The sequence below is a fragment of the Xiphophorus maculatus genome, chromosome 17 (genome assembly GCF_002775205.1).
Source record: "Xiphophorus maculatus strain JP 163 A chromosome 17, X_maculatus-5.0-male, whole genome shotgun sequence".
Classification (NCBI taxonomy): Eukaryota; Metazoa; Chordata; class Actinopteri; order Cyprinodontiformes; family Poeciliidae; genus Xiphophorus; species Xiphophorus maculatus.
The window spans coordinates 5,554,040-5,579,835 of NC_036459.1; the positions used below are offsets into that span (position 1 = coordinate 5,554,040).

At 40.0% G+C, this 25,796-nt stretch overlaps 1 protein-coding gene across 2 annotated transcripts in view; it reads right to left on the minus strand.

The window, feature by feature from the left end:
- Positions 1-646: 646 nt before the first annotated feature.
- The window catches only part of LOC102238407 (protein Wnt-5b), a 75,175-nt gene continuing 50,025 nt past the window's right edge, over positions 647-25,796 (minus strand). Inside the window, exons 3-8 of one of the 2 annotated variants that reach the window (XM_023350156.1) lie at positions 11,283-11,452; positions 10,535-10,622; positions 10,259-10,418; positions 5,993-6,285; positions 2,103-2,261; positions 647-1,768 (exon numbers count right to left, since the gene is read on the minus strand). In XM_023350156.1, coding sequence (XP_023205924.1) covers positions 1,469-1,768; positions 2,103-2,261; positions 5,993-6,285; positions 10,259-10,418; positions 10,535-10,622; positions 11,283-11,401 — 1,119 coding nt within the window. In that variant the 5' untranslated portion in view covers positions 11,402-11,452 and the 3' untranslated portion in view covers positions 647-1,468. Of the gene's footprint in view, positions 1,769-2,102; positions 2,262-5,992; positions 6,286-10,258; positions 10,419-10,534; positions 10,623-11,282; positions 12,545-25,796 lie in introns of those variants that run through there. The other variant, XM_005807419.3, reaches the window with a different exon arrangement.

A 25,796-nucleotide genomic window follows, 5' to 3' on the forward strand; every position in this document is an offset into this window, starting at 1 on the left:
GGAGCAGTTTGATAGATATCTTGTATCTATTGGCCACGCGAGGATCTGTCGCTGTGTAACTGCAGTCAAAGTGCAACAAATATTGACTTTAACCTGAGCGCAACACAAGCCGTACCGAGCTGCTTGCACTTCGATGCTGAGGGAGGAGATACAGTGCATTGGCATTCGCTCAGCGCAGGAAAAAAAGGGAAAAACAAAACGTTGCGTGGAGCATGAAGCACAAATGAATGGATTTCAGAGGTTGGTGGAGCTGATGCTGCATTTGGTGTGCAAGTCTCTTAAGAAATTCACGTTGCAAAAAGCCATGAAGGGAGCACAGCACACATGTGAAAGCATGTGATTTGGCCAGTTAAAGACAGAAAACATTTTAGGTAGAATCATCATGCTTGAAGTCCCATACTATAACACAGGTAGAAAAAACAAATGTTCCGGTTGGGAATAGCTCACAGCAATGTTCAGAGACGTGAGCCTGATCTCTTTATTTTTAGTAATAGTAGAGTGTTGTCTACTCCAATGTTTCCCAACCCTGGTCCTCAAGGCACACTGTCCTACATGTTTTAGAGGTTTCCCTCCTTTAATGTGCCTGATTCAACTGATTGCAGTTCAACAAACGCCTGTTAATCAGTCATCAATTGAAATCAGCTGGACTGAAGCAAGGAAATACCTAAAACATGCAGGGCAGTGAGCCTTGAGGACCAGGGTTGGGAAACACTGGTCTACTCAACAAGGAGAGATGCTTTCACTAACAGCAACATACAACTTGTTCAGGGCAGAATCTTATTTATAACTGTAATTGCAACAAAAAATGGCTCAACAAAGTAAAGTAAACCCATGGATTGTTTTCCGTGTACTGCATATCTACGGACCACTTTTTGTAGGTTTGTCACATAAAATAAAGTTTTTGGATGAAACGTGAAAAATATGGAAAAGCTGAACTGGTATGAATACTTCTATAAGGCACTTTGGGTTCATTGTCACCTTGACTTGTTCCCTTTCTGCTGGTTGTAGTTTGGGGCGTTTCTTTGCTCCTGCTCCTGGGATGGGAGTGCATACGGTGATGTTAGCAGTGCTCTTACATTAAAAAAGCAGCAGGCAATCAGAGGAATCAAGGCTGCTTCACACTTTCAAACAAACACAAGTCTCTTTAAATTAAAATGTGTAAGTTGTAGATTTATTTATTTCTTAATTATATATTTATTTTTATCTCTTCAGCTCACATAGGTCAATGTGTCCCCACTTCAAGGGATTGAAACCTGTTCCCTTTTTCCCTTTCATCCTCGTTTGTGCCGTTTTGTTCTTCCATCAGGACCGTGATCAGAATATTGGACATCTTTTTTTTATATATATATATATATATGTATATATATCAGTCCATTGATCAGCTCTTTATATTAAAATGGATATCATCATTCCTCTCCTCTGTTTTCACTCCCATTTCTTTGGGTCAGAGTTAACCCGCCTTTTTGTGCTATTTGCACATAAACTGGTCCACGAGAGTTGTGCAGCGTCTGCACTTGACGTAGCAGCACCAGTGGAACTTGCAGTGACAGCGCTCGTGCTTGTATGTCTTGAACTGGTCGTACCCTCTGCCGCAGCACATCAGCTCGCAGCCGTCCATACCCTCTGAGGTTTTGTTGCAGTAGCGGCCATGCGTTCCCAGCGAGCCTGTGGTTTCGTTCCGGAGACAGTAGTCGGGGCTTGGATCAATGTAGACCATGTCCTCAGGTGTCGGGTTGTTGAAGCGCTTGTCTTTCAGCTCCAGCTTTCCCTGGTAGAGCAAAAGAAAGGAGGGAAAAAATTTGAGTGATACATCTGGACAGTGAACCACCAGATCAGTGGTCTGGACTTTAAAGAAAACTCCCTATTGTGGCTTTATTTGTGAGTTAACCAAAAGTCATTTTCAGATTTGGGAGGAGAATTAAATTTAAAATTTCAAACACATATAGACCCGCTCAGTTTCTCAGAAATCAACTTTCTTAAAGTTTCATACATCTAATCATTAAAAAGGAAAATCATGGGAACGTCAAGTGTGTCTGTTTAGCACATTTCACCAATAAAGCATTCAAGTAAATGTTTATGGTCACTACATATCAAATTAATACCTTGCGTCCAATCTGCATGGCCGCAGCACTGTCGTATTTCTCTTTCAGAAATTCTCCGACTCGCCTGAAGTCAGCCAGCTGAAGCCAACAAGTTTTCAGACTGCAGGACCCAGAGACTCCGTGACACTTGCAGGCGACATGGGCTTGGTTGTAGACGGCCTGGTGAAAGACAGACATTCATATATATCTGTAAATAAATCCTCGTATGAGAATAGAACCAGCAGGACGGCAAAGTACATCGAATTTTTAGTTTCAATAATACTCTGCTACCATCTAGTGGTGTAAATATGTAACCATAGAATTTCTGCACAATTTCTCCTGTCAACATCCCAGACTGTTTCAGAGTCAAATTTACAGTATAAGGTCTTTTTTTCAAATAACTCAATGAATGGAAATGACTAATAAACTGTAAATATAGATATATTTACATTTATCCTGAATTTGAAAATACTTAATGGAGATCCTTGCTAAAACACAATGTCATAACAAAATGCTATGTTGCTATCACACACTTTTGGATATTTTATGGGAAATTTGTCTGATAGAAACCACAAATTAATGAATCATTGCAAAAAAGTGTGAAAAAGTCTTCTGACAAACTCTTAATAAAGTGGTGTATTACTCTTAATAAAGTGGTGTATTTGTGCAAACAACCATTTTTGCTCAACAGAACCACCTCTTCCTGCAATTGCAAGTCTTTTGGACCTGTCTGTTGTGTTTTTGGTCTTCTTGGTCTTGTTTATGCAGTAACATTTTAAAAAATTAATCCTTCACAGATTAAATTACAGGTAGGCTACCAGTAGATCACTTCAAAAAGCAGTTGATTGCACAGTATTTTATTTTGGTGTATCGATGAAAATGGGTACACCACTTTCCACTGATACCCCTAAATACTAGTGTTATCAAAGTTGCATTTTTCTTTAAAAACGATTGTATTAAAAAATGAACATATTTACTTCACTTCCTTCACCCTTTGCTAACTTTAAAACCACAAGTCAAACATTGGAAACATTTGATGTTCTTTCACTTTTTTTTTCTTAGAAAGCCTGTAATTTGTAGGATGTTGCTGCATTCTGAACATATGGATTTGTTTAAAACAAAACACAGAACAGGAAATAGAAGATTTATGGTCTCTGCAGCAGTAAACCTTGCAGCTTTACCAGGTCACCTAAACAGCATTTAATAAACAAGCCACATTAAAACACCCCTATCCTAACCACCTACATAAATTATGCACGCTCTTATGGAGCGTTGCACAGAGTTTAGTGTGCACCAGACAAGCTACCACACATTTACTCACTGAATCATTTACCTCTGATTCCTAATTTCCCCTGACGCTAATGAAACCCATCATTCTCTCTCCTCACGTTGCCTGATCTCAATTACCTTCTCACCTCCGTTAACCTCTGCATCCCAAACACCCCTGACCCCTGCGTCCCACCTCCTACCCCCTGCTTTCAGACCTCTACTTTACTACCCAGCAGGCATAGCACTCGGCACCCTGCAATCCTGCGATCCGACCCCTGTGACCTCCTCAGACAGCCACGGAAAACAGAGGACAATGGTATTTGTTATTAAGGCTACACACGTTTGGTGGTTTAGCTTGAGATATTATAACTACAACACTTATTTCTCCGGTGAAAAAAACTTTTACCACAAAATAGTAGCAGCCAGGAACCCCATTCTGTCCAGTCAAAGCATGCATTTGTTTCTCCAGCGCCATGGTGAGGTATTTGGTGGGTCATGCCTGCTGGGCACAGTGACTCTGGACCTTCATGGCCAGTCATCCATGGTGGAGACATGCTCTCTGTGTCAAGCACAATAGGTTTTACTCTGTCAGGGTTAAAGTGAGTAAGTGTGTGTATGGGTGTGTACTTGCCTGAGTCTGAAACAAGGACAGAAATGGAGAACACAGGCTGCCTTTTATGCCAGGCTAAGCTATGAATGAAGTGAGAAGTTAAGAAAAAAGCCAACACACGTCTATGCTTCACTGGCATTGTTGGTGTTGCTGTATTTTAAAGGTCTGTCTTTGTTTTGACCTAACTGTAAGAAAACTAGATGATTACATTATAGTTATATTTGGCAAGTTCTCAGTCTTACCAATAGACTTAATTCTGGCTTCTTAAAACTGCACCTGCTCAAGAAAAGCATTTCCACAGCATCTACCATCACCTTGCGTCGCTGTGGATTTGGTATGTTTATGGTCATGTGCATCGTTAGTTTTCCTCCGGATATGTTTTCAAGGCACTGCAATTGTCATCCGTCTCATGTTGTTTATGAAGAAACACCCGAAGCAGATCTGACTGCATATTGATTTTTACTATGTGCAGGGATGACATTACACAGATTGGGAACAGAAATGTGTCTGTTTTATATCTAATATACAGGTTTTTATCTTCTGTTCTTTGTTAAAACATTTTTTCACCTGGGTTCCCATTATGGCCTGAAATTTTCTGCACTGAGTTTTTGTGTTGATCCTGTGAATATGTGGGTTCTCGATGTGCACCCTGGCTTTTTCCATATTATCCAAATGTACAATGGTCTCTCTAAATTGTCCATAAATGCGAGTGTGTGTGTGTGTGTGTGTGTGTGTGTGTGTGTGTGTGTGCGTGTGTGTGCATGTTTGGGTCTCTCTGTTGCCCTCTGATAGTGTGGTGAGCTGTCCAGATGATAGGCTCTGCAAGAGACCATTTGCTTACGTGTAAACCTGTCAGACGGGAGGTTTTCAACAGAATTCACATAATGAACCACCAAACTGAAGAATATTTTTTATGTTAAACAGAAAGCTGCATGAGCATCTAATTTTGGTTAGTGACAATCAGTCAAGTTTGACAAAGATTCCTCCCTTGATGTGCGTCTCTGCTTCCAGACGTCAGCACACCCCGACGACCACACTGCTCACTGTTCACACACACACACACACACATACCCACACACACACGCACACACACCGGCAGACCTCTACATCCTCTACAAAGACTCTATGGTTTGCCTTGTTCAGCCAAGCAAGACAAATCCCACTTAGGACAAACAAGCGTGTCCTCAAAAGAAAGACAGAAAGGAGGGATGGGGAGAACGAGAGAAACTGTCTTCCTCCCCACCTTTTCATCTCCCTCTTCTCCTCTCTTCCGTTTCGATGGACAGACGACAATGAGAGCGAAGGATCAAACAGGGGAAGGAAGGAAAAGTTATTTCAAAAGAGTGTGTGTATGTGTGGAAGCATGTGTTAATACAAAGCTGCGGCAGTATATCTTTCTCCTCATACTTTCTTCTATAGCCCCAACGGGACCGTCGGCAGAAACACAAGCTCTCCAGACCCTCACCTTTGACCTCTGACACACACAAACCTGGGCTCACTGTCTGTCACACAAATCAAACAGAGCATTTGTGCATACACACATGCATGTCTCAGTCCTGTAAACAGCTTAAACAAAGCTGTGGTGGAGATAAACGGTGGGCACCCAAACAAGCCAGGTGGACGGTTTACAACTAAAAGTGCAGATTTAAAAATACGTGACATCTTGCAAACGTGCCATGAAATGGATCCACTAAATTTCATGTTCCAAATAATAATAATGTTGACGTCCAATGTGTTGCATCTGTCCGTGTTTATCTGTGCATGTGTCTGTGCGTTAAAGCGCTGGAATGCGCCTTGACCTGGGCGACCCAGCTAAACTCCAAGGGCGTTAGCAGTTGTACCATTTGCAGGTTCCCAATAAATAACCGACACACACACACACTCACAGTGCGGGAAGGCCAGGTCAACTTTGACACACATTCCTAACAGACATACAGATATAGTATTCGGGTAAAAAGAGGAAAAACACATTTCCCCCACCAAAGTTCCCACAGCAGAACAAAAAGTGGCGGTGTGTGTTGGTTCGTCATACCTGTCTCCCCGCTTCATTGTTGTGCAGGTTCATGAGAATTCGAGCATACTCTCTCGACCCGCGCGGGTAATTCTTCTCCCGCTCCTTGGCATCCACAAATTCCCGGGCGAATCTGTAGCCGTAATGTACATTGTCGCCGCAGCCTCCCCACAGCCAGTCGCGCGGCAAATCGCGGGGCCGGGCGGTACGGCTGCAGCCACATGTGGAGAGCTCGCCGTCGCGGCACGCCCGACTGATGGCGTTGACAACACCGGCCGCGCTGATGGCGTACGTGAATGCCGTCTCCCTTGAGCCTGGTGGAGTGAAAAAACATGAGATGTTTTTTGAAAAAACATGTTTTTTCTTAGATTTCAAAAACGATGCGAGGTGCAATTCTCTGTCGCATTTAAAATTGCTCGATCTTTAATTCATTACATATTACCATCATAGACTTCCAGTGCATCTTATTCCCATTTCAACATATTGCAACCAAAATCCCACTCTTGTTGCATGTTTACCAAGGAGCAGTGATTGCTGCAAGTCATTGATTCAATGCAATTGGCTGAGTTTACTTTGAAAGAAAACTTTTTAACTGGTTTGAATAATAAACTGAGCTTGGCTAGGTTGTTTTGTAACTAGGATCAATTGGGAATGTATGTAACTCACTTTAATCTCTGTGGATGAACTGAATTCACTATTTTTTGGTGAAGTGTCTTCTTCAGATGATATCTGTTGCGAATTTTAAGTGGGAAAATAAACTAAGCTGAAATAAAACCGGATATGATGATTTATGTGGCTTGCTTTTGTATCTACACGTTTTTATCTGATACACCAGTTAGTTTCATATATTACAAAATAAGAATATGAAGAAAAATAATTAACCCCTCAGCATAATGCTACAACTATCAGAGGTGGGATTTTATTTAGTTTTTCAAAGTAAAGAGGGATAAATACATAAAAACATCACACTTTTCATTTAGTTATTTTTAAAAAATAAATATTTTAAAACCCTGGCTTTTCAAACTTTTCTGCAACAAAAAAACCTCTTATTTCTTCAGAAATTTCTAAATGTAGTTCAGAAACCTAATTAATAAATAAAATCATTTGCATGTGATTAACTGTCAGTATAAAAAAAGCTATTCGGTGAAGTTTGCTAGACAATATTAGTGAACAAACTGATTTTAGAATAACCTGGAAATAGAAAAACATTTGCAACTCTTGGTTTTAAATAAGTTTATTTCTGCTATTAGTCTAAAGATTAGTTTCTAAATGCCTAATCAGTGACTGGGCCTGCAAATTCGCCATTGGCTAGTGAGCCTATAGACAGGACAATAGCTTTAGTTTAATCACTTCAATAAAATAAATTTGAAAAAATATTTAGTACAGCTATCGATCTTTATTTATGTGTATTAGATTATTTTTTTACTTGGATTTTGAATATAACCTTTCACAATCTATTAACTGATTCAGCGACAGAAACAGAAGATACTTTCTTTTAAAATAATAAAATTCTGAAGAGTTAGGTGAATTTGTACTCAGCCTCCTTGAGGTAATACTTGATGCATGTCTTAGCTTCATACACCATTTCCCTAATCTTTTTTTTTTTGCAAAACAGCCCAACTGAGTCGTCCGTTTATTGCTGTAAGAAAATCACAGAATGTGAAAAAGTTCAAGACGTTTACTTTTGCAGGGCAATCATTGTTTTTGTCAGTCAACTCAACATAAAACCTTCAAAATCTATTTGGTATGCTAACACTAATAAAAGCGTACATATTTTCTTGACTCGACCTGAAAATTGATTAGTAATGGAAATAAAACAGAGTTTCAGATTTCCGGATGTTTAAGGACTTGCGTCTAATTGCCTGTTAAAAACTCAATCATTCGATGTAAACACAGCTAATTTAAATCAAGCCACAATAATTGACCATTTTCACCTTTGTCCATGTTATTTATTTCAGTTTGCTTAGAGTAACACCATATTAAAAAAGGATGACACAACAAAACCACCAAGTCTCCATCTGCATTAATACACAACCACTTAAAAAGCAAACGGAGAGGATGGGATCAACAGGAGGTTAAAAAACCTGAACCTCAGTCATTTCCATAACAATAACAAACTGCATCCTGACTTGAGGCCACATAGAGTTTCCAGTTTTGTAACTTAAATGTCTATTCTGGAGATAAAAGCATGCTCTTAATTTTAATAAATACCAACAACTTGGAAAAAACTAATCACATCCTCATTTAATCTTTGTGGAGCTGCACTCTATGCCCTTGTGGCTGTTAGGTGATATAGCAACTCAAGAGTAACTTAAGGTTCTAATTGAGGCGCCCTCCAAGCCATGTTCCCCAGGTGTAGAGCCTTTACGCTTTATATAAAAAAATATATACAAATATAAAATATAAATCTTTTTGGTTGTGCATCAGTTGCCGATTTTCTGTTGGAGTATTTAGTCTAATAAGTAGCCAGCTCCTTTTATGGACCACAGTGAGGACTGGAATCAACACAGCCAGCCAGCCAGACAGCCAGACAGACAGAAAGGTATGCATGAAAAAAAGAAAACGAGGCGTGTGAGCCTTTTTATTATTCGGTGCGCTTTTAAAGAAACAGTTCCCCCGTCAGCTTTATGGGACTGTGGAGACTAGACTTCAAATAGCAGGTCCGGATCTGCCGGCTCGACGCTAGCTCATCAGCGCATTTCAAAAGGAGAGCCGCGGGACAATGGGGCTGCCTCACACCTCCGTATAAACCTGGAGGACAGAGAGAGAAGGGCAGCAAACGCCTCAGCTCTCGGACGGACTGACCGCCTGCAGCGGATTTGACACTTACTTGTTGATGAGACGTTTCCCACATCGCCTGCTGGGGATTTAAACGAGCTGGACACGGACCCGGGATCGAAACGAACTACAGAAACTCATAATACCGGAGACACAACGCATGCTACTTGATTTTTTTCCACCCTGGAGAGTCTTTACGCACGACTTCTGTCGATGGTGCGTCGCGTTTTGCGTTGAACCGAGAACCCCCTTTACTGCGCCTGCGCAAAAGTTGTTAACTCAGTGCTTTTGCTCCACATTTTAATTTGTCATAAATATAGTTGGTTAAACATAATACGATTGGTAATTGGGAAGCAATTGGAAGTTCGCATCTTAAATTTATTGAAGTACTGGATATTTGAGTTGTTTGTTGTATTTATATGATGCAGAAGGGGATTCTTTTGGCCAGCTGGTGCATTATGGGATAAATTCTGACATTTTTAAAATAAATTTTGTCTAAAAGTCTTCATCTTCAAAAAGTCTTCATCTTCATCCTTACAAAATACACGTGTCTCCTCAAGGCAAGGTATCATTATTTGTAAAGCACATGCTCAACAGCAGTTCATTTCAAAGTGATTTACATGATTGGAAGGGGGAAAAAATCAAACAAGCAAAAACATTACATTGCAATGGTAAAGTAAGGGAAAATACCAGATTGAAATACAGATAACTATGCTTTCACCTTACTGCTCCAATTTTCTATTTTAAGTGTTGATCAGTAATGAATCAATTAATAGTTGATTCATTAATGAATATTTGGCTAAAGGTATGCTTTACCATACCTTTAGTTATACATATTAACTTTGATATGTATAGCTATACCAATTTTCTTGGGATTAACGCCAGACAAATACAACTGACAAATTCAGGCAAACATGTAGCGAATCCAAAAGCATTAATTAATGCAGGCATCCCAAACACAAGCTGTAAACTTGGTGGATTTGTTTTTATTACCCTGATTAGTAAAATTCTGCATCTGAACAAAATGAAGAAATGTATCCAGGTGTTGTCATGATCTAGTAAATATTGCAGCTGAGAAGCGAATCACGTCGATTCTGTAATCATGTTAAGAAGCTGCAGTTTTCCCTTACGTTCCTTGATATACATTTTAAATTACATTGAAAGACTACAGCCTGACCAGCAGTGTGCAGCAGTAAGTTGGGGAGGGGCAGCTCAACTCTGCTCAACACAGATGGGAAACTAAAGATTAAAGGACTAAACTGTGGTGAAATGTTTATGCTTTTGAATCCTTATAACACTCTGGTGTAAACTCACAAAGGTAGCCAACTCATGTTCATTTAAAATAATAATAGTTTTCTAAACAATAACCACATGATGCTCCTGGGTTTTTTACCCTGTAGATTGAAAACAAAAAAAAACACAGAAAATTACAGTACTACCTCCTTGAAGGAACCTCAAACCTGCTGTTGCCTTGAACTTTAACCAACACATCCAGCATGACAAACTCACCAATGTGCATGACCCGTCCAAACACGGACGTGCTGTCCACAGTGCTGCAGTTCCACCTCCTCTGTTTGAACTGGTACTGGCACTCCTTGATGCCTGTTCTCGCTCCGTCTCCGATGTAGCTCATGTGGTCTTGGTACAGCTGGCACAGCTTCCTCTGACTCTGCGGGGCCACATAGGAACAGCAGCCGAGATTAGCGGAGATTAGCTGCCTAATGGCTCCACACTTCCGAGCGGTCCCCGTGGGGAGATTCCCATGCACGGTGTGAGGAAACTCACCTGTGAAAGGCCAGAAAGCTGACTGCAGAGAGGCTGAGCACCAATGATGTACATCTCGGGCCGCTGGATCGGGGTCAGACCTAGAGACCTGAAAGATGCGGGGCATTTGAAGTTGAAATCTGATTAAAAGTGGGAATGCAGAGACTCTGGTATGCTGGCAGAGCACAAAAGTCAGGCGCAGGTTTTACTGGGACAAGTGGGCTATAAAACACAGATAAATAGACTCCTGTGGAGAACATCTCTACAGCCACTATCTTTATGACTCCTTGGATTCCTTCCCTTTGACCTCCCCCCCCAAAAAAACTCCTCAGCTCAGTACATGAAACAAACCATCTACTGCTGATTCTGCAGCTTACACATGTCATACAAACGTCTGCAACATGATTTCACGAATGTTCATCTACTCCTATAGCAGTTTCTGAAACAAGTGTGGATAAAGCACCCTGGAGGTACAAAGCTCTACCATTTGGGAGGCCAGCCAGGGTAAATATTGTGACAGAGCCTTCACATTTGTTCCATTCAAACCGAGCACCCAACGTCACAAAGCAGATCCCCGAAAAACAAAAACAGCTGCATGAATGCATCTTAAAATAAGAAAAAACAACTCAACAAACAAGAGAAAAACGGGTGCGGAACATGGAGGAAATACATCCCCAAATTGTGCGTCAAACGACGCTCTAAATTTTAAATCACAGTTGAATCACATGGACATCTTTCGAAACGGCATCTCCTGTTATCAGTCACTCACCACCACGAATTCGCCTCCACCATCAGAAGCTGGGAGCTGCAGGCGAGGACGACGCACGCCAGCTGTAGCAGATGTCGGACGGCTCCGGTCCGCCTCCTCGGGACGGGCCTGTTGTCCATGATTGTCCGCCGCGGCACCGCCGAGCAGCCAGTGCGGGGCAAAGTGCTCTGCTGTTGAGACATGCGTGAGAAGTATCACCACGCGTCCTCCTCCGGCTAATTAATGGAGACCGTGTGAGTTCGGGTCCAGCTCGCAAGCCCTCTTTGAGTGTGCCAAATAATGTTCCTATTCTTATCAGACTCTTCCTGCGCAGCATACAATAAGCCAGAAAAAATATATATAAATATATAAATTAAAAGTTTATCCCAAGGTGTCAAGCAGTTGATCATTTGAAATCAATCAGAGGGGGAAAAAAAATCCATTTTCGTTTCATTCGTTAAATGAAAACGTTGTGCGTAAAACAGTTTATTAGTCCAGTTTAAGCCTTCTCTTATCAGCAGACCAATAAAACAAGCCAATGTGTGACATGCAGAATCCAGCTGTCTGGTTTGGACAGTAAAATAAAAATACGCATATTAACAAGGATATTAAAATCTGGGGGAAAAAGTGAGGAGACTGCTGCTTGTCCTTCCTGTCCCCCTGCAGCCTCTAACACTACTATCTCTCCCATTCCTTGTTTAAGTTTACACTCCTCCTTTTTTTCGCACCCCGACTTCAGTCCAGAACCGCCTCCCCCTCCTGTCACCACGTGAGAGGAGACCAGATGAACAACTGGAAACCACACGCATCAGGGATCTGACACATCCATCTACAAATGTCTGTGTATTCTGTTTTTTCTCCAAATCACCAAAAACCTGGATTAAATTGGAGATTTTATTTGATAGATCAACACAAAAAAGTGGATAGAAAATGGTTTACAAATAACTTTGCAAATACAGATGTGAAAAGTGGGACATATATATGCATTTATTACTCCCTTTTTTTGGGATACATCTCAATGAAATACCATGCTGTGGGGTTGGATTTAAATCTATTTTAAAACAACAGGTGCCTTCTGAAGGTTATTTGTTGAATACTTTTAGATTAAAGATGACTGGTCCCACTTTTGTATTCTCATTTGTAAAATATTTTGCAAGAATGTCCACTTATGGATCACGCTTCAATCGGCTTTTACAAATAGTACTGAATGGTTGTGACTTTGAAAGAAAACACACAAGTTGAGAGTTTTGTTTTTTTATTACAAATTTAAAAAAAAAAAAAAAAAAGAAGAAAAGAGTGGTATATTTAGTCAGCAACTCCAGCAATTCTGTACTGCAACTTTTGGATGTATACCTGTTTGAACACACCTGAATCAAAAGGTTGAATTACTTCCTTTGTGAAGGCCTCGTAATTAACCATTCCCTTGATTCAGATGTGTAGAGATTGCAGAGATTGATCTAAAAGCTGCAGAACAGAGGCACTTTAAGACTAGATGCTTTAATCTGATGCCCCCTTGGCAACACGGCAGTGGCAGTATCATGCTAAGGATGTATTATTTTCCTCTCACTTTCTTGCAACGCCTGCATTGTTTTCTTGGGTAAAATCAAGATAAAGTATTCTGGTTTATGGCTGTAACATCACAAAATGGGAGGTGTGAATACTTTACTGGTCCTGTAGACAACAGATTGTGGCCTCAGGTGATTGAAGTGTGACAATCCAGTTGTTGATTCCTTCTCTCCATCCACCCATCCATCCATACATACATGTGAATGGGGGCTGAACTTTTTTTTTTGCTGAACTCCAACCAGTCTTTTCTAAAAGTTCATGTGGGTCAGATTCCTTTTATTAGCTGAAGTGAATGATTTGTTTGAGTAAAAGGTGAGTGCCTCAAAATCTCCTAATCCTCCCCCCTCTTTGGAGTTTAAAAATAAAAAAAAGACACACACACACACACAGGAACACACACATGTTACCCTACACATTCACAGACAGACGGTCAGGAGAAAAAGAAAAGGCGTGTTGAAGCGAGCTCTCCTCAATTCATAACCGGGTCTATAAGACAAACTGCAGGCGGGTCGGTGGGTGGTGAACCTGCAGAGCAGCTCTTTGATCCGACTCAGTGCCTCTCTATAAAGGCTGCATCCACTCGGCCAAAGGACTTGAATGGGAGGCCCCTGAAGTCTAGAGAAACCGATCAAAACATCCATAAAGCGCTGTTGGTAATGAGCTCCTCTCGGCTGTTTTGTTCAAAAAGTAAGAAAAGAACAACTTTACAAATACTCAGATTAACAAGTTAGGTCCTTGTTTATTTAGCAGTTTCATACTTCAGAAATAATTTGCCATACACGTTTGCTTTTCAACTCGTTTACTCTCAATGATCTAGCAAAACTCGGTGAGAAACGTCACAGTATCGGTGTGTGTGCTACGCTGAGACAACGGTACAGAAGGTAAAAAGGTGTCACTCCTCTTTGAGTGTTTAAACCTGTTTCAGAGTAAATACATCCACAGTAATGCATGATATGAGATTAAGAAATTATTTTCTTGTTGTAGTTTTCTCCTCTCAAATGTGGGAAGCAAATGAGACGACTAATATGATGACAGCGCCCCCATCTGGGAAAAGATAAATATAAACTTTTAGTTATCACCAAACATTCAGTAATGACTCAGAAAAATGCATTAGAGATGTGAACTACACAGATAAATAAACCTTTATACATATTTTTTTTCCTATTTCCATGCAGTCTTTTTCATTTTGACTGATTTTTATTTTACAATTATTATCCAGATGTTTGATCTGCTGCTTGGTTTTGGTTTTTACTCAATTGTACTCCAAGTTGCCCTGACATATTCTAGTGCTATTTACAGTTTTTTTTTACATTTTAAAAACAGACACAATGATTCAATATCCGACACAAAACTGCTGTTCTTACAGGTTTAAAGTATTTTGTCACATAGCTTCAAACTGCAATGTATTTTACTGCACATATACAAACACAGAGACATGAACTATATTGAAGTGGAAGGAAAATCATACAGCTAACACCACAGCACCTTGTTACCCACCAGATAAATTATTTTTTTATACATTTCACTAATAATTAAAAATGTGCCTTTGGTTTTAATCTCCTTTACTCTGATGGCCTAATAAAGTACGGTAACACTTTATTTGAAAGATTGTGCATAAGTCTGGCATAACATGTTATGAAAATGAAGGAGTCTTCTTGAATCTTTGTGATTGCTGTCAGAATGTATCATTTGGTAAATAACACTTTTAATGCAAAGTTGCATAAAAAGTCCATTAAAAGTGTCCCAGTAAAATATATTCACGTTTTTGATTGTAACATGACGACAATGGTAAATATTTAAAGTGTACGACTGCTATATACAATGATTGGCTCTTTTAATAGTTTCCCTTCAAAGTTTAAAAAGACAGACAAATAAAAAGCCTGACATACTGACCAAGACAATTTAAAAATTACAAGAAAGTTTGTCTGCTTGGAAGGAAAATGCAAAGAATTACAAGTGGTTGTAAAATGTTGTCTTTTAATATTTTCTAAATTTAATATACGTCAATGGCCAGTCCTGTATTATAACAGGAAAACAAAAAACTGTATCAGTAGAGAGGGACACAGGAATTATATAACAAATCATTCAGTAGCAGTCATTGGTTTAGATAGACTAATATTACAGCGCCATCTACTGCTATCCAGATGTATAAAATTTACTTTAATAAAAATAGAAGGGCCTATATTCAGTTGTGTTCATGTTCATCTCCATTATGCTTACAATTCATATCAGCTTTTGAGACACTACAAAGTGAACTTGATCCTAGTCTCAATTTGGATCTGCAGAAAAATTCAAATCTTTGGAAATATAAGAATAAAGGACCAACAATAATGAATATAACTCGACTCCTACATGCAATGTTTCTATTACGACACTAGGAGGAGCAGTTGGGCCGCAGATATCCCTTCAGCAAAAGAAAAAAATGGGAGTAAAGACAGGGAGGGAGGGGTGAGGGCACAAAGGCACAACTTGGACAAAGTAAGAGGAAGAAAGAAATGGGAGGGGAGAGAGCAGAAGGTGAAAGAGGGAGGGAGTGTCCATGCAAAGGATCCAGAGCGGCAGAAAGGGGTGGAAGGCGCAGGGAGGGCGGCACATCCCTGGAGGATATGAGCAATAGGCGTGCAACAGGGAGCAATGCCTGAGAAAGTCGGCAACTCCTCTCTGGATTAACACCAGCCTCACTTTTTATTGCCTCCAGTGCCAGACTGGAGCAGCAGCAGCAGCAGCAGCAGCCAGCTCCCCTCCTGCAGGGAAAGCAGCTGCAGTCGGCTGATGGAGGCTGAGCTGGTGCCCTGAGGAAGCCGCTGGTGCCAGAAAGCAAAGTATTAATTCTGGGAAATGAATGTCACTTTTAAATTGATTGCTCATTAGTTAAAGGGAGAGAGTTCAGGCAGAGGAGAAAGCTGAGGATGCACAGAGGGAACTTCGGGTTTTTGAGCACCTTCATCTCCGCTGAGACGTCTAGACAGGTTATTTTTTTAATGGCAAATGTAAAAAAAAAAAAAAATTCAATAATATGAACAGTGTAAGATAAATTTACCAGCTTTACATCTCCTAAAGATGTAAAGCACCGGGAAACATTACTGAAACGGTGCCAGTCTGATAATATTAATATTAATAATGCAGCTCTTTTGTAAAAGTAAAAGTTGTGAAAGTGAAAATGCCGTTTTAAAAATACAAACAAAAACTAATACATTTCTGTGAGTGAAACAAAATACAAATAAAATGTTTCTCTGGGCAGGTTTAGAGCTTTGGCCCAGCACTGACTGAGTCTCAGCATTGAGTCTCAGTCAATGTTGAGACTCCATTACTCAGTCTCCAGCAGCAAAGTGCAAACAGAATAATTCTAAATTTTGCTTCCTTTAAAGCATTTTTACTTTCCGTCTGTGTTTTCATCAGTGCTGCTTTTAGAAAGCTCCTGATTGACCTGCGTTCTGACCCCACGTTATGTTCACAAAAACAACGAGAATTTGGATTCAAACAGCAGGAACAGAAAAAAAGATGGTTAGAGTTTATTGGGAAATGGATGCAGGGTTGAACTAAAACAAAACCTCTTCGGAGTTGCTTTTTAGTTTCTGGCTGGTGTTCAGTTCCTGTTCTGCTAGTCATACTTTTTAAATTGCCCGGTGTCTAACTGCACTCTCAGCCGCCTCCACTCTGTTACATGTCACCGGTGGCCTTTATTCATTAGTAGCTGAACAGGAAGAAGGGTGGAGAGTAAAAGACATGCAGCAGCCAGAAATCAAACCATGAGCATCTGCGTTGAGGACTGTAACCTCTGCCTACAGTCCACCTGCTCCACCACTGAGCCACATGGCGCCTATTTTGTTCATATTATTAATTTTTCCTCCACCTTTGCCTCTTTTACATTTAACTCCTCCACACCATCACCCCTTCAGTGACAGCAGCTGTTTTTTGCAGCAAACTATTGACTCAAACTATTGGTGGCTTGATGATTCATTAGAGAAGATCACAGGTTTTTGGTTTTTCATTTACTTCTGCTATTAGACAGATGCAGTCTATTTTAATATCCATGAGTCTCCCTTGCTTCTGTAAACTCCTGCCGGTTCTTCTTGAACACTTTAAGAAAATCAAGACTCAATAAAAACATACACTCATAAACCACTAGTAAAATCATTTCCCTTGATCACCACTTAAATAAAATGCGTGGGTGGAAGACCAGTGACTCTCCACTTTGTGTTAGGACGACTGGATGCAAAGACGTCAAAGCTTCCTCTGGGACAGAGATGATACAAGGCTCTGTAGCAACCAAAGGCCTGAAAGCCAGAATTAATGTCAGACTTTAAAACATTTTAAACTCCTTTACTCGGAGCCTTGTGCCAGAAGCCCATTAAAATCCTGTCTACATCGTTTTAAACTGTGTGATTGTGAGCGTGAGGGGGAATAAAAATAGTAATAGGTATTTTGTTCCATATAACACAGTAGGAGTGTAACAGGTAAACCTTGTATGTTGCAAACTCCACTAAAAACCCACCTGTTTGGGATTGTATTCGAAACTTAATCAATTACACATTTATTGATGGAACTTGACTTAATGTCGTGTTTTGACTGTTGATTCTATGTTGCATTGTGTTTCTGTGTTTGATATGATGTAAAGCACTTTGAAATGCCTTGCTGCTGAAATGTGCTATACAAATAAAATTTGATTGATTGATTCTCTCACATTAAAGCTCTTTTTCCTCGGTGTCACCCTTTTCAATGCATTTCTATTAATCATGAACACGTGTTCTGCAGCAATCTGCCAAATGCAGCCGCCTGCAGGGGAATTTACAGCTGAAATTGTCCTCTCTCTCTCACACACACACGCCCCCAGAGGGACATGCAGAGAGGGTTGGAAGTAGCTTTGAAGAAGCTTTAGGCTTTAAATCTGCCTCTTTGTTTTTCTCTCCGGCTACAAACACAACCATACATGGAAACCCATCTTGCTTTATTCTCCCTCCATCACTCCTTTCCACCTTGCTTCTGCATCCCCATTCCTCCATTTCTCTCTCCCATCTCCGTTGCGTCTGCCATCCCCTCTCATCTCCTTCTTCTCCCTCTCCCAGACTCTGTCTGTCCATCTCCCTCCTCCTTGTCTCCATCCATCCTTATGTCAGCTGGCAGAAGATGAGTCATGCCTCTAGCTGGGAGGCTAAATCTCTCTCTGTCTTTCCCTCTAAATATATCCCTTCTGTACTTCTATGTCTCTTTTTCACTTGTTCTCACACTTCTCTCTGCTTTGTCTCGCCATCTGTTTCTCTGCAGCACTCTGTTTTGTTCTACCGCTTTACTTCTGAGCTCTTTCTTGCTTTTTTTCCTCACACGTCTGTGTATCTCTGACAAGTTAACGTCGCTTGTTCCAATATTTGTTTAGGTTTTATTTGTTTATGTGCAAAGTGAAGCAGGTTTTTTTGAGTTTATGTCAGACTGTCGCAAATCTTTAAAAACACATCAGCAAAAATTAGCTGCTATAGGTCCATCTATGTTGGCCACAAAGTCAAACAAAATCAAGTCTCCACTCAAACATTTGAATTTTCAGTCAATAAAAATAACAGCGTCACCTTATTTGGAGCTTAGGCCCATTTCACAGCATACTAAGATTCCCACTACTACATTAACAATCCATCAGAACGTCTCTGCAAGGTCTTTCAGAACAAAGTAAGCTCCACTTAATGTGTGATGACATGTGGGAGTTTCCCGACTGTTTTGAGCCTCCCACAAACCCTTTGGGATGAGATAGTGTTGGCTCATTATCCTGGTGGCAGCATATCTGGGTGCTGCGTGGAGCCTGATAGCTCACCAACACACACAGCACCATGATCAGACTGGCTGCACACGTACAGGAGATCGGTATGTGCTGCACTACCTGTGAAATACGGCCCCCAACTGCATTGTAGGTAATGATGGGGGAGGATTATCAGAAGAAGAAATACTCAAAGGGTGTATTTTAGAATTTAACAATCCAGGCTGAGAAATGTTGCAGTGCAACTCATAATAAAAAAGACTTCAGGTTCAGATTCTCTACTGGTAAACTGAGAAAACTGATGACAGTGTCTGTGAGAATCCAACTGATGGTGGAGGCACAGAAACCTATCGTATGTATAGGGAAGTTTGATACCCATAATGGAGCCATTGTGATAACAAAATGAGGAAAATCAGCAGGGAACGAGCCTAATCCGCAAGTACTAAGAGCTCAGTAACTTCATCACTCCTTTCAGTCGGATATAAAGGTTTTCCAAGTGCTGCAAGCAAGTCTGAAGAGCCAGACAATTTTTTTTTAGTCAAGAATTTGGCATTTTTCTTTGGCCCAAAGGCAGACAGATGCAGCTAACGAATAAAACAAAAAGAAGGCAATTCTGCTGCAGATTTTGATGTTCTTTAATCAAATACCTATACAATTAATCCAGGCTGAGAAAAGTAGAATATTTCAGAGAAAATCCACTTGGCCTTGTTTTGCACTGGAGTAGAATCCTGCGATTGAGGCCGCGTCCCTGATCGTTGCGCCCAGGGAGAGACGCGCGCAGCTGGGTCATGTCCCCTGATTTCCCCGTGCTCTGCAGTCCTGAGCAGCACCAGCCCCCTGATCCCTTCCCGGGAGAAATTAACAAACACTTTGACAAGTCTAAACAGACACATGCAACTCTGTGCTTCACTCATGCTTTCCCCAAGTACCTATCAAAAAACCCAAAAAACAGATTTTTTCACCTAAACTACTGACACATTTTGAATCACTTTAGGAGAGTAGATTCAAGTTTAAAATCTACAGTTTGGGAATATGAAATGAGGGAATAAGGAGGACGAATCTTGGCTAGTGATCTAATTTGCATCTCTTCTCTGATTTTATTCACATTACCTAAGAACGTTGTCATTTGTGCTGCAGCAGGAAAGACACATCTAAAGACAATAAAGTACTTTTATTTCCTGTTGCTGGACCCTGGCTCTAATCACTATTTGATTGACAGTAACCTTACAACTGAAAAGATTATCTAATAACTGACATTTTAATCCTTTGGTTTTAGTTTTTCACTTATGTTATACTTTCTTATATACATATAATTTTATTTTACATCTAATTCTTTTAAGTTACTTTTTGTTCTTTAGAAATCTTTCAAATATTTTCAAAATAATCACGTACTGAAGTTATTTTAACCTGACATTATTTACGTTTTCATTTTAAACTGATTTTTTCGCCGACAAGAAAGCAAAACCAACAAATTTCTCCGAAGCAAAACACCTCTTCACAACATTGCATCAACTTTCTCTCACTTCACAATTAGAAACTACATGTAGCAGGGACAGTGGTTTGCAGAAGTAAGCAACTTTTTATTCATCTAAGGCAAAAATTCATTGTTTTCCACCTTCAGACAGACGGAAACTATGTAGACGGGCTCGCAAATACACACCACATACACACAGAACAATATGCAGCCTTTTCATGCCAGCAGATGACAGAGTGCATTGAGAAAACGCCAAAATGCTGAGTATTGTGGGAGAGAGTGTGCACGCCTGAAAAATCTCCTATGTCAGACTGCAGAGCTGGCAGAAACGGCGAGCTTCGCTGAGGACTCTCACACACACACAAACACGCCGACACACACACACACCTAGGCAGAAAGTGTGGTGCAAAAACAGAAGGATGGCTGCATTGTGTAACACAACAACATGAGCCTACTGTAGCGAGTCGGATGCACAGGCAAGCTGTTGGATCAGAGAGAGGAAGGAAACGTGGACACAAGGTATGAAGAGAAAGAGACGGACTGGAAAAGGATGGAGAAGAAATATCTAGTTCAATAACTGCATCTCTCGCGATTCCAACCTTTCCTGCATTTCTATGATCTAAAATCTATCTCTAGGGATTTTCTCTCAAATTATAAATGTACCAATAACTGTATGTGGTCTGTCTAACAACTACTTTTAGGTGCCTGAAGAGCTGCTGCACCAGCTATTTTTGCCCAATAACATTTAATCAACTGGGATGTCTTTAAAAAAAATAAATAAATAAAAAAACTGCGATGATGCCATTCTCTCAAAGTCAGAAGCCTCTTGTAAATATGCATGAGGAGTTGTTTGGAGCTGGGGATGTGACGCAAACACTGGCCACTGCAGTTTTTCATAAGTCTCAAAGGTTTCTTTAAAAACGCAGCCATAAGAAAATTTCCAAAATCTTAAAAGAAAAAAAAAAGTTTCTCCAAAACAAATCAAAGCTTTATTGATTTACTGTGAGATTCGGGTATGTTTCTTAAATTATGCTCATAAAATATGTTTAAAATTTTGTTTCAGTTTGATAAATGTAACTATAAATATCTGTAACTTATACAAAACATTTTCTATGCAGTTCCAACTAAATCTGGAGTATGTAACTTTTATTTTTTCAGTTTTTCCGTCTCCAAGTATGCTGCCATGACATAGTAACAATTTTAACTATTTAAAACACTTTTTTAAAATAAAAGTTGCGTATTGTAGCTTTAAGACTTACTTGTAAATGAAAACTCTATCCTCAAATACTCAAAATAAAGCTTATGCAGAGTAAAAAGGGATGAAATTTTTGATGAAAGTTCTCTACAATTAGTTTATCAACAGCGCCTTCCTGAATGCACCTTCGTCCACATCACTACTGTCTTCCACACGGCTTATAACTCATTTTATACCTGATGGCTTTTGTTGTAATGCTTCCATACAGACTAGATTTATGGACTGTATTACAAAAAGCCCAGCCAACAGATTCTCCCACCTGAGTCACGGATCTCTGTAACTCCTCCAAAGTCCTTTCCATGCACTGCCTGTCAAAACCACACGTTCATTTTTTTTTCTTGTGAAACTCTGCCACATAAAATTTTATTATTTTAAAAGATAAACAAGTATGAACACCTTTACAAGGAACTGAATTACTGACTTTTTTGAGGTGACTCTGCAGTGACTCTATAGAGAACATTTAAGACAGCCAGAGGACCTCTTCAGTACTGAGCAGCAGGGCAGGATTATGTAAAATGTTGTACTGGTAGAGAGTAAATGAGAACAGCTGAGAACCTTTCAGGGCAAATCAACACAAACACACACACACACACACACACACACACACACACACACGAAGACCAGGTTTCACTGCGATACAGGTGTAGCCCTGGTGGAGTGAGGAAACACCGGAGGGAACATTAAAGATTCAGCGAGTACAGCGAGGAGGCCACCCAGGTCATTGTATCCGCCTGCTTTCTCTCTTTGCTGCAGCAGCGTGCAGTTCTGTTACTCTGTTTGTCATGGAGAAGGAAGAGAATCTACAGAGTCACGGTAATATCCATTCAGGAAGGTGTCGACCTTCGAGGGGGAACGTGTTGACACATGGCCACGTAACCTTGGCAACCGGCGATTGCTGCGGACACAGATGAAGCGTGTTGTCGACGCGAGCAATTATCCTGTTAGAGCCCTCCCCTGAATTATCAAACACAGACACAAAGTTACACAAGCCCCGAATATATGAGCAGACAAGAGGCTGAAACACTGGAAGAAACGCACCGCAGGATTATGGGCAGAAACTTTAGAGATGATACAGCAATAAAAAATAAAAAAAAACACACACCTGCTAAATCTGGGGGGATCATGCTCTCACCTCGGTTTAACATCCCTCACCTTCTTTTCACCCTTCGAGCTCAATTTTGAAACCTCCATTTAACACACCGATGCCTTCCTCTTTTCCCTCCTCTTCCTCTGACCCCTTCTCTCCCTCGCCAAATCCCTCCATACCTCTCCATCCCCTCCTTCTCACTCAGTGTGAGTGCTAAGCGGGGGCCCAGTGGGTTTTCTAAGAGGGCTATGACACACACACACACACCCCCGCGCACACACACACACACACACACGCAGTTGGAATGTGAGGCAGACAGAAAAAAAAAAGCATGCTGTGCAGCCACACAAACACCACACATATACAGAGGCTGGATGTGGGGAAGGGATGTATAGCTACTGATGCTAGGCATACATTTGAACCACTTCAACCTTTTCATATTTTGTCACATCATAACTATAAGCTTTAATATATTATATGGGGATTTCAATTGTCGGATAAACAAGAAGTAGTTCATAATTGTGAAGCAGTACTGTGAGAAAGTATTTTCCTCCTACAATTATTCAGTTTTTAACACAGTTAAATGTTTCAGTATAGTTTTATTTTTCTTAATTGATAAGCTGAAGATAACCTGACTGAAAACCAATGCACCTTTCATGATTACTGCCCAACTTGTAGCATGAAGAAATCCTTTACATGGAACCTTAAGGACTTCATTGATCCACAAAGAAACCATCATGCACAATGATAAAGAAAAACTTTGGAGAAATTTCTAGGAAGTTAATCTTCCTAAAAATTATCAGCCTATGAAATTACTCCAAGAACGCACAAACTACTAATTCATGAGCTCATAAAACAATGATGAACAGCAAATCACTGCAGACCTCACATGATTCAATAATGAGGAGCGATCTAAAAATGTACAAATACATCTTCCCAGCACCGAATGTGGCAAACAATTTGGACTACATATAACCATTAATGCAAAATCTCCATGGTGAAACTGGGCGGTGGCAGCAGACTAAGCAGGGACAGGAAATGTATTTAAATTTTGTATCATCTGTGTTCCACCACACAATTATTCACTACTTTGTTCCTGACTACAGAACTGCATTAAAATACATTAAAATTAGTGGTTGTGATGTGACAAAATGAGGAGAAGTTCAGAAGATATCTATCGTTTTGCAAAGCAATGTAAAAGCTATTTTGGATGATTCATTCCTTTTGATTTAACCAGTTATAGAAATCAGATGCTTTTTGGTTGATAACTTTTCTAGAATCTGCATGATGGATCGAAAGCTAGAGTTGTGCAAAAAATTGTTAATTTCTGGTTTTAATAAGCCAAACAAATGTATGGAGGATGCTGTTTAAACCGTAAAGTGGCTTTTGACTGGCTGTTCATATCAGACAAAACACTTCACACTTCTAAGTCCAGGAAGATTCATCAAACAGACCAGAACCCGCTACCATTGGGCCATGTTCTGCTGGGAGATGCTGTGACTTTCCCCCCCAGGTGTTTGCTCTGTCATTATTAAGCTTGGTATTCATGTCAGGACTGCTATTTTGAAAATGCATGACGCACTCTGCCCCTGAATACCAAGGACGTAGGTGTTGGCAGCCACAAGGGACAATGCAGTTAGCTGCTTTGTTTTTACCCTTGATGAAAGTACAGAACATGAGTTAAGAGAAGAGGGATGGATCCTGAATGTTTTTATCACATTCCAAGTGAAAATCTGTTCCAGATATCTACTAAACGGATCTATTATGCAACATCAGCAGGCTATTAATAGGTCAATTTAAGCATAAATAGCATAAAGGGATTAAAAATAGACAGCATGAAGTGACGAAAAATCAGAACAATCAGAATTAGTTTTTAGTTATGAGGTGAGGCCACAAAAAGGAATTTAATTCACTTGTATTTGTATGCAGCAATTAAATGAATACATGGAATAACAGGTTTCATTTTTATAGACATAGATATATATATAAAGAAAATCTGCAGCAAATCATTTTCAAAATTAGCACATTTTAGTTTGCCTGGATTATATTCTGCATAAAGGAATATGAAAATGTTACTGACACTAGAAGTAAAATATGGTGGCGTTTTCATCAACGTTACAATGAGAAACAGAAATCGCACACTTTTGATCCAGAGGTGTTTCTTACGCAGTTTATCTAATTTAGTGTTTCAATTCAAAATGTAAAACTCATTTATAGATTTGTGGTTTACAGGGAAATATATTTAATGTGCTTATTTTAATGAACTTAGAATATAGCATATGCTTTTTACTTTTAATGCATAAATGTGATTAATCCATACAAAATAATAGAAGGTTTAGTGGAAGGAAAATCTGAAATAAAAAGAAAAGGTGCATAAGCAACAGGGATAACAGCAGCCTGGTCAGTTTCTCAAAGCAGCTTCCAAGAATCACAGTATATGTCCACATCTAGGACTGCAACAGCTCAAATCCTTGAGTTAAGCCACTCCTCAACCCATGATAACAACAGGAGCATCTTACCTGGACTGAGGAGAAAATGATTGGATTGTTACTAATTGTCCTCTTTTTTGATGCAAGTTAGAAATTCACGTCCTGCAATCTGGAGGAAGAGTGGAAAAGAAACAAAATCCAACTTGTTTGAGGTCCAGTGAAGCTTCAACAATCAGTGATGATTTATTTAGGGAGTCATCCAGCAGCACATTTGTATAACACTTCATGCTTCTCTCAGCTGATGAGCTTGATGAAGATGTTGATTTCATTTTCCAGCAGGACTTGTCACCTACCCACCGCCTAAAACACCAATATCCGCTTTAATAGCCATGTTATCTGTCATCATTCAGGGTGGTTGTGGTGTTTTATTTACCTTTTCCCTGCTGTTTCAGCTGGTCGACTATAAGAGGGCACTGCCCTGCTGGCTGCAGATACGCACGTCGCTCATCAAGCCTGCTGGATGCGTTGAGCTGCCATATGGTCCTCCTTCGACAGACTGTCAACAGTGGAATGGTAATTTGCCTGCTAAAACTTCCCTTGTGCTTCCTCTGTGTTCACAGACTAACTATAGGCACTGCTGCATGTCTAACACAACTTGAGCAATTAGGTGGTCCTAGTGCAAAAGCACTGAGTGGTCGATATGACTACAAAAGTGCACTAATTTCAATCTGAAACCAATTACTTTTACCAATTATTTTCCATACCAACTTTCATGATTAACTCCCAACCAACCTAGAGTTATCAATCTAGTCAAAATTTCTCAGACTACCTGAAAATCAACATCATTACTGTTACATAACTTCTTGTTAACTTGGGTTTTATTTCTTGTAGAGTTTCCATAAAACTCAAAACAAACAATGAAGCTCTAAGAAACTACAAATATACCTCAGCTGAGGTTGTTTATGATTCAATAATAAAGAC